General features: G+C 48.7%; 1 protein-coding gene across 1 annotated transcript in view; it reads right to left on the bottom strand.

Annotated features, from left to right (window-relative positions):
* The window catches only part of epb41l4a (erythrocyte membrane protein band 4.1 like 4A), a 524,857-nt gene that overhangs the window by 299,590 nt on the left and 212,539 nt on the right, over positions 1–12,728 (bottom strand). The window contains exons 3-4 of the mRNA XM_070864703.1: positions 9,503–9,607; positions 2,967–3,018 (exon numbers count right to left, since the gene is read on the bottom strand). Coding sequence (XP_070720804.1) covers positions 2,967–3,018; positions 9,503–9,607 — 157 coding nt within the window. The remainder of the gene's footprint in view (positions 1–2,966; positions 3,019–9,502; positions 9,608–12,728) is intronic.

Here is a 12,728-nt window from a genome sequence, read left to right as displayed (position 1 = left end):
GTGTGCAGCCTCATCTGTGTTAGGAACAGAATAACATGCCTCCACAATCAACAGGTCATCCTCCGCCATAGCCCCCAGCTCCAGCATGATCCCACCCCCAAACACATCTTCCCTTCCCCTCCCCTTTCATGATTTCAAAGGGACCGTTCCCTCCACGACACCCTGGTCTACTCCTCAATCACCCTCAAAACTCCCTCCTGTACAAGCACAGGAGATGTAACACCTGTCCTTTTGCCTCCTCCCTTCCCAACATCCAGGACTCCAAATATTCCTTCCAGGTGAAGCAGCGATTTACTTGTACTTCCTCCAATTTAGTATACCGTATTCGCTGGTCACGATGCGGTCTCCTCTACATAGGGGAGACCAAATGCAGAATGGGTGACCACTTTGCGGAACACCTCTGCTCAGTCCGTAAGCGTGACCCTGAGCTTATGGTCACTTGTCACTTTAATTCTCCGCTCCACTCCCACTCTGATCTCTCTGTCCTCAGCCTCCTACACTGTTCCAATGAAACTCAACATCAGCTCAAGGAAATTTTGATTAGGCACTTTGCAGCCTTCTGGACTCAAGAGTTCAACAATTTCAGATCATAACCTCTGACCCCATTTTTGCAGCCAGGAGCTGTTGATGATAGTGCTCTTCCCATTTACATCTCTTCTCGGCCCATTTTTTGTTACCTTACTTGTCCCATTACCAACCCCTTTTGCATTGCAACATCATCCCTTTTGTCATTCAATCCCCTCTCCTACCTGCCACCCTATCACAGACTTTCCCTTTTGCTCTTTCCTCTCCTCCCCTCCCCCCTTTCTCGACCTCTGTACTTGCTTGAACCCTGTTACATCTCTAACTTTTTCCCAGTTCTGATGAACGGTCACTCACCTGAAACGTTAACTCTGTTTCTCACTCTACAGATGCTGTCTGGTGTGCTGAGTATTTCCAGAATTTACTGTTTTTATTTTTAAACATTTATATTTGGTTGTGGTTGTGACCAGAAAATAAAATAGGTTGGAAGCCTGAGGTATATAGGCCTGGATTTTAGCCTGTAGGTGAGCTCCTTGCGGGAGATGGCTAGTTTGAGGTTCGGAAACCCATAAGAACAGGTTTCCCGAATGCCCTTCGGTTTTTAACTGCAGAGCACCTTTAAGTATTTGTCTGTGGGTTTCCTGCCCACAGGCAGACTAATTGACAGGCTGGCGGCCTTTTGGGCAAGAAGCCTGCTTCACAAGGCCAAAGTCTACAACAGCAGGCAGGTAGACATGGTACCGACTGCGGGCATGGTTCCCGATTGCGGGGGGGTTTACTGGGTGGCTTGTTGGGCCTGGAGGAATAACTCCTGTTGCTCCTGGCCTACAAGCAATGTTGTAAAGGCATTTACCTCATGGATTCAGCCCTTATCGCCTGCTTTAAGCGGCCGAGTTTCTAGAGACCTGAGAAACCCGGCCGCCTGTAGTCAAAAACAGAATGATTGTTAAAATGAAGGCAGGTGGCCTCATTATAATATTTAAATGACCAACCCGTTTCCCGCGAGCAGATTGGTCGCTTGCCCTTCATCCCGCATCCGTTATAACCAGAATTGGGTGGGTTCGAGGCAGGTTCAGTTCCTGTTCCAGATCTTTTGTATTTTAGCCTCTGACACGACCCCAACCCACTTGTATTTAGGAGTTAAGATTCAGCCAATAAATGTAGTCTTTTCTTTTGCATTGTGGGCAATATAAAAACAAAGAACCAAAACTTAACATAGGATTTTCTTAGCCATTCATTTTTTTTGAAAAGGCCCCTTATGATTACATGCAGAGACTTGATTCTAATTAGGGTGCAGCTGCACAGCTCAAGCCCCTAAATGTATGATTATTTCACACGTCTAATTATAGTGTGAATTTAGAACTGAGCCAGCAGTTCAAGCATCAATTCCAGTATATTAATCCTTCTCATTCTGCAAAGAAGGAGCTCAGGTTGCAGAAAGTGGAATGGCAGAGTTATCTAAGGCACTGGATTAAGGATCTTGTGCATTCAACTCCCACTGCTGGCTGAGAGGCTCCTGCAACATGAAATGTTCAAACCATTAATATTTTGTAGCAAACACAAGTTACAGGCTAGAACTAAAAGGCCATAGCATGAAATGCTGAAAATATTCAGAGATCAACACAAATCACTAAAATCCTGGAACTCCCTACGTAACAGCACTGTGGGAGTACTTTCACCACGTGGACTGCAGCGGTTCAAGGCGGCGGCTCACCACTACCTTCTCAAGGGCAACGAGGAATGGCCAATAAAAGCTGGCCTTGCCAGCAACACCCATATCCCAAGAATGATTTTTGTTTTAAAGTTACTTCCATCCAGGAGGAAGAAACAATAAGTGAAAAAGGTTATAATGAAAAAGAATTACACAGATGAATTGTACAAATTGAATGAAGTGAATTTGATCATAATGGGTGTTCTATATGTTCACTTTACTGTGAAACAACAAAGTTTAACAATTCATATCTGGTCTTGTCTCATTCAAGCATTTGCTTCGCCCACCTATGGAAATATTGAAGTAGTACATACTGTTATCACAGCCTAATATAAAAGTAGAACTGGGGAAGATTCTGGCAACTCCCACAAAAGATGCTCAGAATGCTTATGGGAGAAGCTGATGCCAATGATCCTGAGAAAGGATTCATGGTAGGGCCAAATCTGTAACACTCATAGGAAATAATTTGAATGTCTCAGGTTATAAACCAAAATTGTCATAAAATGTTGCCAGAAGGTTGAGGTATAATTTTTTTTACAGTTCACCGAATACCCAAATACCCTCATTTGTGTGCATGTGAAAGTCAAAATGATCTGCATTGTTTTGATCATGTGGAGCTAGGAGGCTCAAAAAATATACAAAAGCAGCAGTCCCTGAGCTGTCCATCTAGTTTAATTGGTTCTGTAAAACAGCAAATGTATGTTCCAAAGAATTCATTGAAGCCATTACTCACTGTTTATGAGGTCCTTGTGTTCAGCAAGAGTTTTTGTCGGATCCAGCCAGTACTGTTTAAAATAAATGGTTGATGTGAGAACAAATTATTTGTGTTTTGTTTAGATAGATTCATACAGCAATATAATAACAGATTCAGAAATAAATCAAAATATATTTTATAGCAGGAACACCTGAAAGCTTTTCATAGACAAAAGCTCCCATTTTCAGCATTATCATATACACTGATTTGTTTAGACTTGAAACATATATTAGATACATTAAATAGATTCGGGGCGGGCGGGGACAAAATTGCCCCTTCCCTTAAGGCCTGTTTTCCTGCTGGAAATTGGCAGCCACGCCTCAAAGTGCAATGGCCGCCGATTTTTCATGCAATGGTCGCCATTTTGAAAATTCCGCTCCTGCAGTATCCCAGCGGTGACCCGCTCCCCCCACTACTGCTCCGCTGCTGCCGATCTGTCCTAATTGTATCAACAGAGCGCGCACTGCTGATGTTCCCCTCCTGGTGGTGAAATTCCATCAAGAAAATCTTCTTGCTACTGCCGCTCGGTGCCATCGGCAGCTTTTTCTGTCGGTGCACTGTGTTTGCAGTACTTCTAAAATGGCGGTGCATAAGAAACATAAGAAATAGGAGCAGGAGTAGGTCATTTGGCCCCTCGAGCCTGCTCCACCATTTAATAAGATCATGGCTGATCTGATCTTGGGCACAGCTTCACTTCCCTTCACTCCCTTATCTTTCAAACATCTCCACCTTAAATATATTCAGTGACCCAGCCTCCACAGCTCTCTGGGGCAGAGAATTCCTCAGATTTACAACCCTCAGAGAAGAAATTCCTCCTCATCTCAGTTCTAAATGGGGAGCGGGCGGGTAAGTGGAGCTGAGTCCACGGCCAGATCAGCCATGATCTTGTTGAATGGCGGAGCAGGCTCGAGGGGCTAGATGGCCTATCCTGTTCCTAATTCTTATGTTCTTATGTTCTTATGACCCTTTATTCTTAAACTATGCCCACTAGTTCTAGATTCTCTCACGGGTGGAAACATCCTCTCTGCATCTACCTTGTCGAGCCCCCTTATTATCTTATATGTTTCAATAAGATCACCTCTCATTCTTCTAAACTGCAAAGAGTACAGGCCCAACCTGCACAATCTTGACAGCTGCCATTAAAGGGGAGGACCTACTGCCGCCATGTTTTTTCCTGTCGGCCGACAATTATGCCCCCAAGTTCGGCCGGGCTACCAACAGGCAGCCTGGCACCCCGTCTTGGGTGCCAGGCCATTGGCCTGGCCGAAACCCTCCCTGGTGGCCCAGTGGACCGAACTTAAAGAATCGCACAGGCTCTCCCCTTTAAATGAAGGGGAGAGTCGTGGTGACATCATCAGTGCTACGCTGATGACTGACAGCGGCGGATACTACACCTACCCCCCAACTTCCGCCCCTCTAGAGTGTGAACTTCCGCTCACTGCCGCACATCCGCCCCCATTATGACTAACTTCCGGTCCTCTGGAAAAAAAAAAGCCAAAGAGGCCACCCCATAAACCGCGCCGATAAAAACAGACGAAACACGGTAGGTGCGCCCCATTTCCAGCAGTGGGCAATTTCGGCCCCAGGGTCTTTATTTGGAGGATGCAGTCCTTCTCTCAGACAATTCCAAGACCTCGAAAATCAGGCTGGGTGAGGCACAGGCAGTACTGAGGCCCCATACGCCCCCAATATTGGGCCTCAAGCCTCATTTCAATGTTTTAACAGACAGTCATCATGAAACACGAGGTAATGAAATTCAGATACTGGAGGTTGTGAACACAATTTCTGCATTTTAATTTTCAGAAGCACCACAGCCAGACAAAATGATTATGACACATAAGACACATTAGAGAAAGGCAGGTTTCAATGTGTGATCTTGTGTGTTCTTTGAATCATTATGCAATTTAAAATGTTTGTTAATTATCTGAACTTCAATTCAGCGATCTTCTGCCACTTTCTTCCACAATTGGAAGCATGGCAAGAACATAAGAATTAGGTGCAGCAGTAGGCATTTTGGCCACTTGAGCCTGCTCTGCCATTCAATGAGATCATGGCTGATCTTCTACCTCAACTCCACTTTCCTGCACTATCCCCATATCCCTCAATTACCTTAATATCCAAAAATCTATCAATCTCTATCTTGAATTTATTCAAAGACTGAGCCTCCACAGCCTTCTGGGGTAGAGAATTCCAAAGATTCACCACCCTTTGAGTGAAGAAGTTTCTCCTCATCTCAGTCCTAAATGGCCGACCCCTTAGTCTGAGACTGTTTTAGACTCCTCAGCCAGAGGAAACATCCTCCCTGCATCTACTCTTTCAAGCCCTGTAAGAATGTTGTATGTTTTAATGCGATCACCTCTCATTCTTCTAAACTCTAGAGAATATAGGCCTCTTCTACTCAATCTCTCCTCATAGGACAATTCCCCCTATCCCAGGAATCAGTCTGGTGAACCACTCCCTCAATGGCAAGTATATCCTTCCTTAGGTAAGGAGACCAAAACTGTACACAATACTCCAGGTGAGGTCTCACCAGGGCCCTATATAATTGCAGTAAGACATCATTACTCTTATACTCAAATCCTCTTGTAATAAAGGCCAACATACCATTTGCTTTCTTAACTGCTTTCTGTACCTGCATGTTAACTTTTAATGATTCATGTACAAGGACACCCAGATCCCTCTGAACACCAACATTTCCCAATCTCTCACCATTTAAAAAATACTCTGCTTTTTTATTTTTCCTACCAAAGTGGATAACTTCACATTTCTCCACATTATGGGCCCAAATTTCGGGCCGCGCCTAGAACGGCGCAGCTCCGACCTGGACGCCCGTTTGTCGCGCCACAAAGTGCGCCGAAAAAAAACTTATAGATTCTCCGGCTCCCTGCTGGTCCTCGGGTCAGGCGCGGCGCAACATGAGCATTTGGGGGCGGAGCTAGGTCCCTGCGCTGAAAACAGTGGCGGGACTTCTGCACATGCGCGCTACAGTGGGCGCGCATGTGCAGTAGCTCCAGGCGCTCAAAACTGTGTGGGAGGGGCCCGAAGCACGCAGCCCCTAGCCCTGGCCGAATGGCCTCACTGGGGCTGCATGCATAAGGCTGCCTCCCATGCACAGCTCCTGCTTCCTCCCGACCCCGCTCGACTCCCGCTTCCCCACCCCCCCCCCCCTCCCCCCGGACCGGACCCGACCCAGACACTGACCCGACTCCCGCATCCCCCCCGTCCCCGGACCGGACCCGACCCGCGCCCCCCACCCGACCTCCCTCTCCATCCCCCTCCCCCCCGCCCCCCACCTAGACCGGACCTCCCTCTCCCTCCCTCCAACCCAACCCGCGCTCCCCCCACCCACCCGGCCTGATCTCCCTCCCTCCCTCCCTCCCACCCAACCCAACCCGCGCTCCCCCCACCCACCTGGCCTGACCTCCCTCCCTCCCACCCGACCCAACCCGACCCGCGCTCCCCCCCGCCCGACCTGACCTCCCTCTCCCTCCCTCCCTCCGCTCCCCTGACCCGACCCGTGCTCCCGACCCTGGCCTGCGCTCCCGCCGATCCGACCCTCACTCCTGACCCCGGACCCGACCCGACCCCACCTACCTGTAAATCTGGTGCTGGGGACGGGCCCGGCCCGTTCAGCCTCCCCCCCTCTTCTCCTTTTCCCCCCCCTTCTCCTTTCCCCCCCCCCCTTCTCCTCCTTTTCCCCTCTCCTCCTCTCTCCCCCCTTTCCCCTTCTCCCCCCTTCCCCCCCATCCCCTTCTCCCCCCTTCCCTTCTCCTCCTCCCTCCCCCTTCTCTCCGCCCCTCCCCCTTCTTTCTCCCTTCTCCCCCCCTCTCTCCCTCTACCCCCCTCCTCCCCCTCCCCTCGCTGTCAGAAACACAGACACTGACAGACAGAGAGTGAGAGGCACACACAGACAGACAGAGAGAGAGATAGAGACACTGACAGAGACACACTGGGGGCGGGGGGGGGGGGGCATCCTAGCACGCTGTTGGAGGGCTCCCGGTGCTGCAGTCGGTAAGTAGAACATTTTTTATTTATTGATTTTTTTTTATCATTTATTATTGATGATGGCTCTTTATTTGTAAAACTGAAGTGTTTAATGTTTGTAAACTTCCCTTTAAACCCCCCCCCCCCATTCCCTACGCCTGATTTGTAACCTACGCTTGATTTTCTAAAGTGTAGACAAGGTTTTTTCGAGCGTACAAAAATCTTCACTTACTCCATTCTAAGTTAGTTTGGAGTAAGTTTTCACTACCGAAACTTTGAAAACAGGCGTAAGTGGCCGGACTCGCCCCCTTTTGAAAAAAAAATTCTGTTCCAAAGTGAAACTGTTCGAACTGACTAGAACTGGAGCAAACTAAATGCCGAGAATTTGAATTTCTAAGATACTCCGTTCTACACCAGTTGCTCCAAAAAAGCAGGAGCAACTGAGGCCGAAACTTGGACCCTATATTCCATTTGCGATTGGGAATGTCAGTTTTACTCTCCTCACAATGAACTCATTACTTCTCATTCCTGCCCTGCTACACCAAGAGATAATGGGCCCAAGTTTCGGCCTGAGTTGCTCCTATTTTTTTGGAGCAACTAGTTTAGTATGGAGTATCTTAGAAATAGCAATTCTCGGCATTTAGTTTGCTCCAGTTCTAGTGAGTTAGAATAGTTTTGTTTTAGTACAGTTTTCTTTCCCCAAAAGGGGGCGTTACCAGCCACTTATGCCTGTTTTGAAAGTTTAGGCAGCGAAAAGTTACTCCAAACTAATTTAGAACGGAGTACGGGTCGATTTTTGTACGCTCAGAAAAACCTTGCCTACACTTTATAAATTCGGCGCAGGTAGCGAGAGATGGGGGTGGGGGAGGGGGAGGGAAGTTAGATGATTTTACAAGCATTAAACACTTCACTTTTACCAATAAAGAGCCATCAATAATAAATGATAAATAAATCAATAAATCAACCAATCAAAAAAAAATGTAAACATTTAAAATAGAAAAAATAATTAAAAAATCAATCAATAAATAAAAAACTAAAAGTTCTACTCACCTACTGCAGCACCAGGAGCCCTCCAACAGCCTGCTCAAGAGCTGCTCGGGCGGTCCCCGCCGCCGAGATGCTCGGGCGGAGCCTGCCCCCGACAGGATTTTTTTTTTGCCTTTTACTCTGTATTTAAAAACCCATCTGGCAATTACTAGTGCGTATACAATTGATGAGCGGAAGTGTACAAGAAGCCTGGATGGTATCTAGGATGGCCAATTCTATAAATTGAGAACCTGCAGTCAACTAGATTTTCAATGATTCATTTGCAGCTCTATTTTGTCCTTCTCTTTTTGCTCCTCCTTTTTTCAGATTTCGCTTCTTCTGCCTCGTGTCGCTGAATCAAAACCTCCACTTCATTCTGCTTCAGCACCTTTATGCGCGCTTTCCTGTTTTCTCTGGTTAGCGTTGCAATTTCCACCTTTTCAGCCGATAGTTTGCTGACGTCCATAGTCTTATTCAACACTTTAACTGCCAATGCAAGTGCTGATTGCAAAGTCATATCTCCTTCTATGAAGTCTTGTTTCAGCATAGATACTGCAGCAGCACTGTTATTCCCGATGCAGGTGGCCTTCCACCCTCCATAGTTTCCACTGGGGTCACTCTGATACAACTGGTAGCCATGGTGCTTATCCCATCCATGTAGAGCAGCGAAACACCAAAAGGATACTTCCCTCCGAACTATGTGTAAGCCTGCTGTGACCAACTGCTCACATGGCCTGCCACCGAGGAGGAGTTTGGGCGGGGCCCACCACCAAAGAGCTGCTGGTCGGGTGGGCCCCGCCGCTGAGGTGGTAAGGGCAGGCAGGCCACTCGGCCTGGGATAGGGGCGACGTCCCTTCGGCCAGAGATAGGGTGGTCACCCGGAGACAGGACGCGCTGGGAGGGCCAGGAGCTACTGTGCACGCGCGCAGTTGCCGGCACTCTTTTTGGCACAGGGCTGTAGCTCCCTCCCCAGCTGCTCCTGCTGCACTGCGCCGAGCTGCAAACTGGCCTACAGATATCAGAGAATCGCGAGGTAAGTATTTGCCGCTTTTTCAGTTCTACAAATTAGGCAGACCTCTCCGAGGTGCGCTGTTCTACCGAGGGTCCGAAACTTGAGCCCAATGTAACTCATCCAACTGAGGCAAGTAGATGTAAATGACAATTTGAATCAATGACAATCACATGAGGTGATGCAATTTAATGGCAGCACATTATACGGCTTGTGCTACTGAGCCATTCTTGTTCTAATAGTATATTTAAATTATTCATCTGTAATATTTCCTAATTTAACACAAACATGAGTGGAAAATTTTATAAATATTACACAGTTGCTGAACTATTTCATTTTGTTGAACATTGCGTATATATTTGGTACCCAACTTTAACGAATTGAAGATTTGGAATGTTATTCTGTCTATTTCAAACCCATCACATTTTTTAATATAAATTAAAGCAACCCTATTCCACAAACCCTCAATCCCATCTCACCTTTGTCCATCACTCACCGTTTGATGACTCCTGTCACAATAACGCAAACCAAAGTATTCTGTCTCCATCAGGTTTACATGTCTGAATACATAGTCCAGGACAACAGATCCCTTGGTAGACTTCTGTGGGAAAGAATTGAAAGAACTTTTTCAGAAAAAGCACCACCGACTTTGGAGGGTAGAAAGGTAAGTATACACACCATACCTTGCAGTTTTATTATATAGAATATGAAGGTGTGAGCAAATAGTGATCCTATGCATAACTAAAACATGACACCAGATATGACATAAATGTGACAAAAATCATGAAAAATAGGCACTGGGAGCAGAGGCATAACTTTTAATCTGACTAAAAATCTTACATCTGCATCCATATCTATTTTCAATGAAAAAAATTCTGTGTCTACATTTATAATGAATCTGCCAATGTAAACCTGTAGAGCTGCAATTACATCCTCCTGTCAGCTGTGGCAATGTAGCACCTTAGTTTTGTGTCCCACAGTTTCTCAGTCTGAACTGCCAAAAAACTCCAACTCGATTTCTGTACTTCCCAAATTGCATTAAGATTTACTATTTAACTATAAATAATTTCAAAACAATTTTTCTGCATTAGATATGAAATTTGGTATGTAAAATACGTGTTGCATTGAAAACATTATAAGTACCGTTTACTCCTGTAGGTGGTGCTGTGATAGCTATATTCAGTGTGAAAGGTGACACACATCCCTGTCACAGTCTTTGACAAACACACAAGCTGCTATTTTATAGTGAGTACATCACCTTGACCAATCACTGGGTTCCAACAAATTGCTCTAAATGCTTTCTGAAATGAGTTTTCAGCTGCCAGTTTTTCTCAGTAACTGAAACTTGTAACATCCGAAATAAATGTTTAAGCAAAATTAAAAATAACATGCTTCATAATAGTATGATCACATTTATCCACTGAATTTTCTTTTGTCATTTTTTAATGCTTTCATAATACTCCCAAGGCCCAAAAGCCTGGGTTTGAATTTGATACTTTCACCCAGAGCTGAATTTAGACTGACATCCTAGCATGTACTATCTCAGGATGTCTTTGTACTCTTCAGTCAATTCTATTGATGAAATATTCTAGCAGTTTCTGCTCAAAGGTTTTTCAAAATTATTTAGCAAGAGAAAAATGTAAAATTCTTCAATCAAGTAAAATGTATATAAAGTGTATTGTTTTTAAAAAAACAGCGAGACTGCATATATATTTTAAACAGAGAAGGTACGTGTGCGTGTGAGGAAAAAGATTACTGACTTTTGTTTTGGGTTCTATACTAAGCTGAGAAAGAAACAGATTATTTTTGTCAGTATAATTGAGTTTTTTTATGGATGCAACAATGTGTACTAACTGAATGGCAGCAGTTTCTCTGATTGGCTCTCCATTATCACATGACCTATTGCTGATTGGTCCCCTTGCAGGATAAACCAAGGAAAAGAGGATAGTTTTTCTTGAATGTGTAAATGGAACCACCCAGCCTAACTTTACACATTGTAACATGATCCATTTTGACTTCAGAAGTCAGAGAGGACACATCACAAACACACATCCCGCAGCCTGTCCCCTACCCCAGTGCAAGTACATCCTTCTCCCAGCCAAAGTCCCTTACCTAAGAGCAAGTGCATGACCTTACCCCGCGCCACCCCTCCAGCCATAAATGGGGCATTATGTGCGGATTGTTATTAGGTATGAAAATAGTGAGTGTCGTGACTTCTGCATTTTGTCCACTCCAATGATGTTCCTTGTAACACACACCGAGCTTTCCGAGAAATCGGGTGTGGGTGTAAAGGGGGTTGGAAGAACGTAATCCGTCTTCCCCAGAGTTCCCTCTCTCCGACCCCATCCCCCCACCTCGTGTCTCTCTCTGTACCCCAAACGACCCCCTAAAGGCTCTCTCTCCGTACACCCCCCCACCCGCCCTCCCAAGGCTCTCTCTACCCCCCCCACAATGCTCTCGCTCCCTCTTCCCTCTCCGCTGCATCCCACCCCCACGCATGTCTCCCTCTGCCCACCCTCCCCCCCCCCCAAGGCTCTCTCCACTCCCCTGCACCCCCCCTCCGGCCCCCCCCCCACAAGGCTCTCTCCCTCTCCGCTGCACCTCTCCCGTGTCTCCCTCTGCCCCCCCCCCAAGGCTCTCTCCACTCCCTGCCCCCCCCTCCCCCTCCCTCCCCTCTACTCCCCTCCCTCCCCCCCTCTCTCTCTCCCCTCCACCCCCCTCCCTCTCTACCTCTCCTCTCTCTCCCCCCCCCACCCCTCCCCTCTCTCTCCACCCCTCCCCTCCCTCTCCACTCTCCTGCCCCCCCTCCCCCCCTCCCTCCCCTCCCTCCCCCCCTCTCTCTCTCCCCTCCACCCCCTCTCCCCCCCCCCTCCCTCTCCCCTTCCCCCCACCCCTCCCCTCTCTCTCCCCTTCCCCCCACCCCTCCCCTCTCCCCTTCCCCCCCACCCCTCCCCTCTCCCCTTCCCCCCCACCCCTCCCCTCTCCTCTCCCCCTTCCCCCCTCCCCCCACCCCTCCCCTCTCCCCTTCCCCCCACCCCTCCCCTCTCCCCTTCCCCCCCACCCCTCCCCTCTCCTCTCCCCCTTCCCCCCTCCCCCCTCCCCTCTCCACTCCCCCTTCCCCCTCCCCTCTCCACTCCCCCTTCCCCCCCCTCCACTCCCCCTTCCCCCCCTCCTCTCCTCTCCCCCTTCCCCCCTCCCCTCTCCTCTCCCCCTTCCCCCTTCCCCCCTCCTCTCCCCCTTCCCCCCTCCTCTCCCCCTTCCCCCTTCCCCCCTCCCCTCCCCTCCCCCCTCCTCTCCCCCTTCCCCCCTCCCCCCTCCTCTCCCCCTTCCCCCCTCCCCTCCCCCCTCCTCTCCCCCTTCCCCCTTCCCCCCTCCCCTCTCCTCTCCCCCTTCCCCTCTCCTCTCCCCCTTCCCCCCTCCCCTCTCCCCCTTCCCCCTTCCCCCCTCTCCTCTCCCCCCTCCCCTCTCCACTCCCCTTCCCCCTCCCCCCTCCCTTCCCCCCCCCCACCCCTCCCCTCTCCACTCCCCCTTCCCCCCCCACCCCTCCCCCCTCCCCTCTCCACTCCCCCTTCCCCCCCACCTCTCCCCTCTCCACTCCCCCTTCCCCCCCACCCCTCCCCTCTCCACTCCCCCTTCCCCCCCCACCCCTCCCCTCCACTCCACTCCCCCTTCCCCCCCACCCCTCCCTCTTCCCCCCCCACCCCTCCCTTTCCCCCCCCACC

The sequence above is a fragment of the Pristiophorus japonicus genome, chromosome 1 (assembly GCF_044704955.1).
Source record: "Pristiophorus japonicus isolate sPriJap1 chromosome 1, sPriJap1.hap1, whole genome shotgun sequence".
Taxonomy (NCBI): Eukaryota; Metazoa; Chordata; class Chondrichthyes; family Pristiophoridae; genus Pristiophorus; species Pristiophorus japonicus.
The sequence above is the reverse complement of the archived record's forward strand: the minus strand, read 5'-3'. Positions and strand labels throughout refer to the sequence as shown.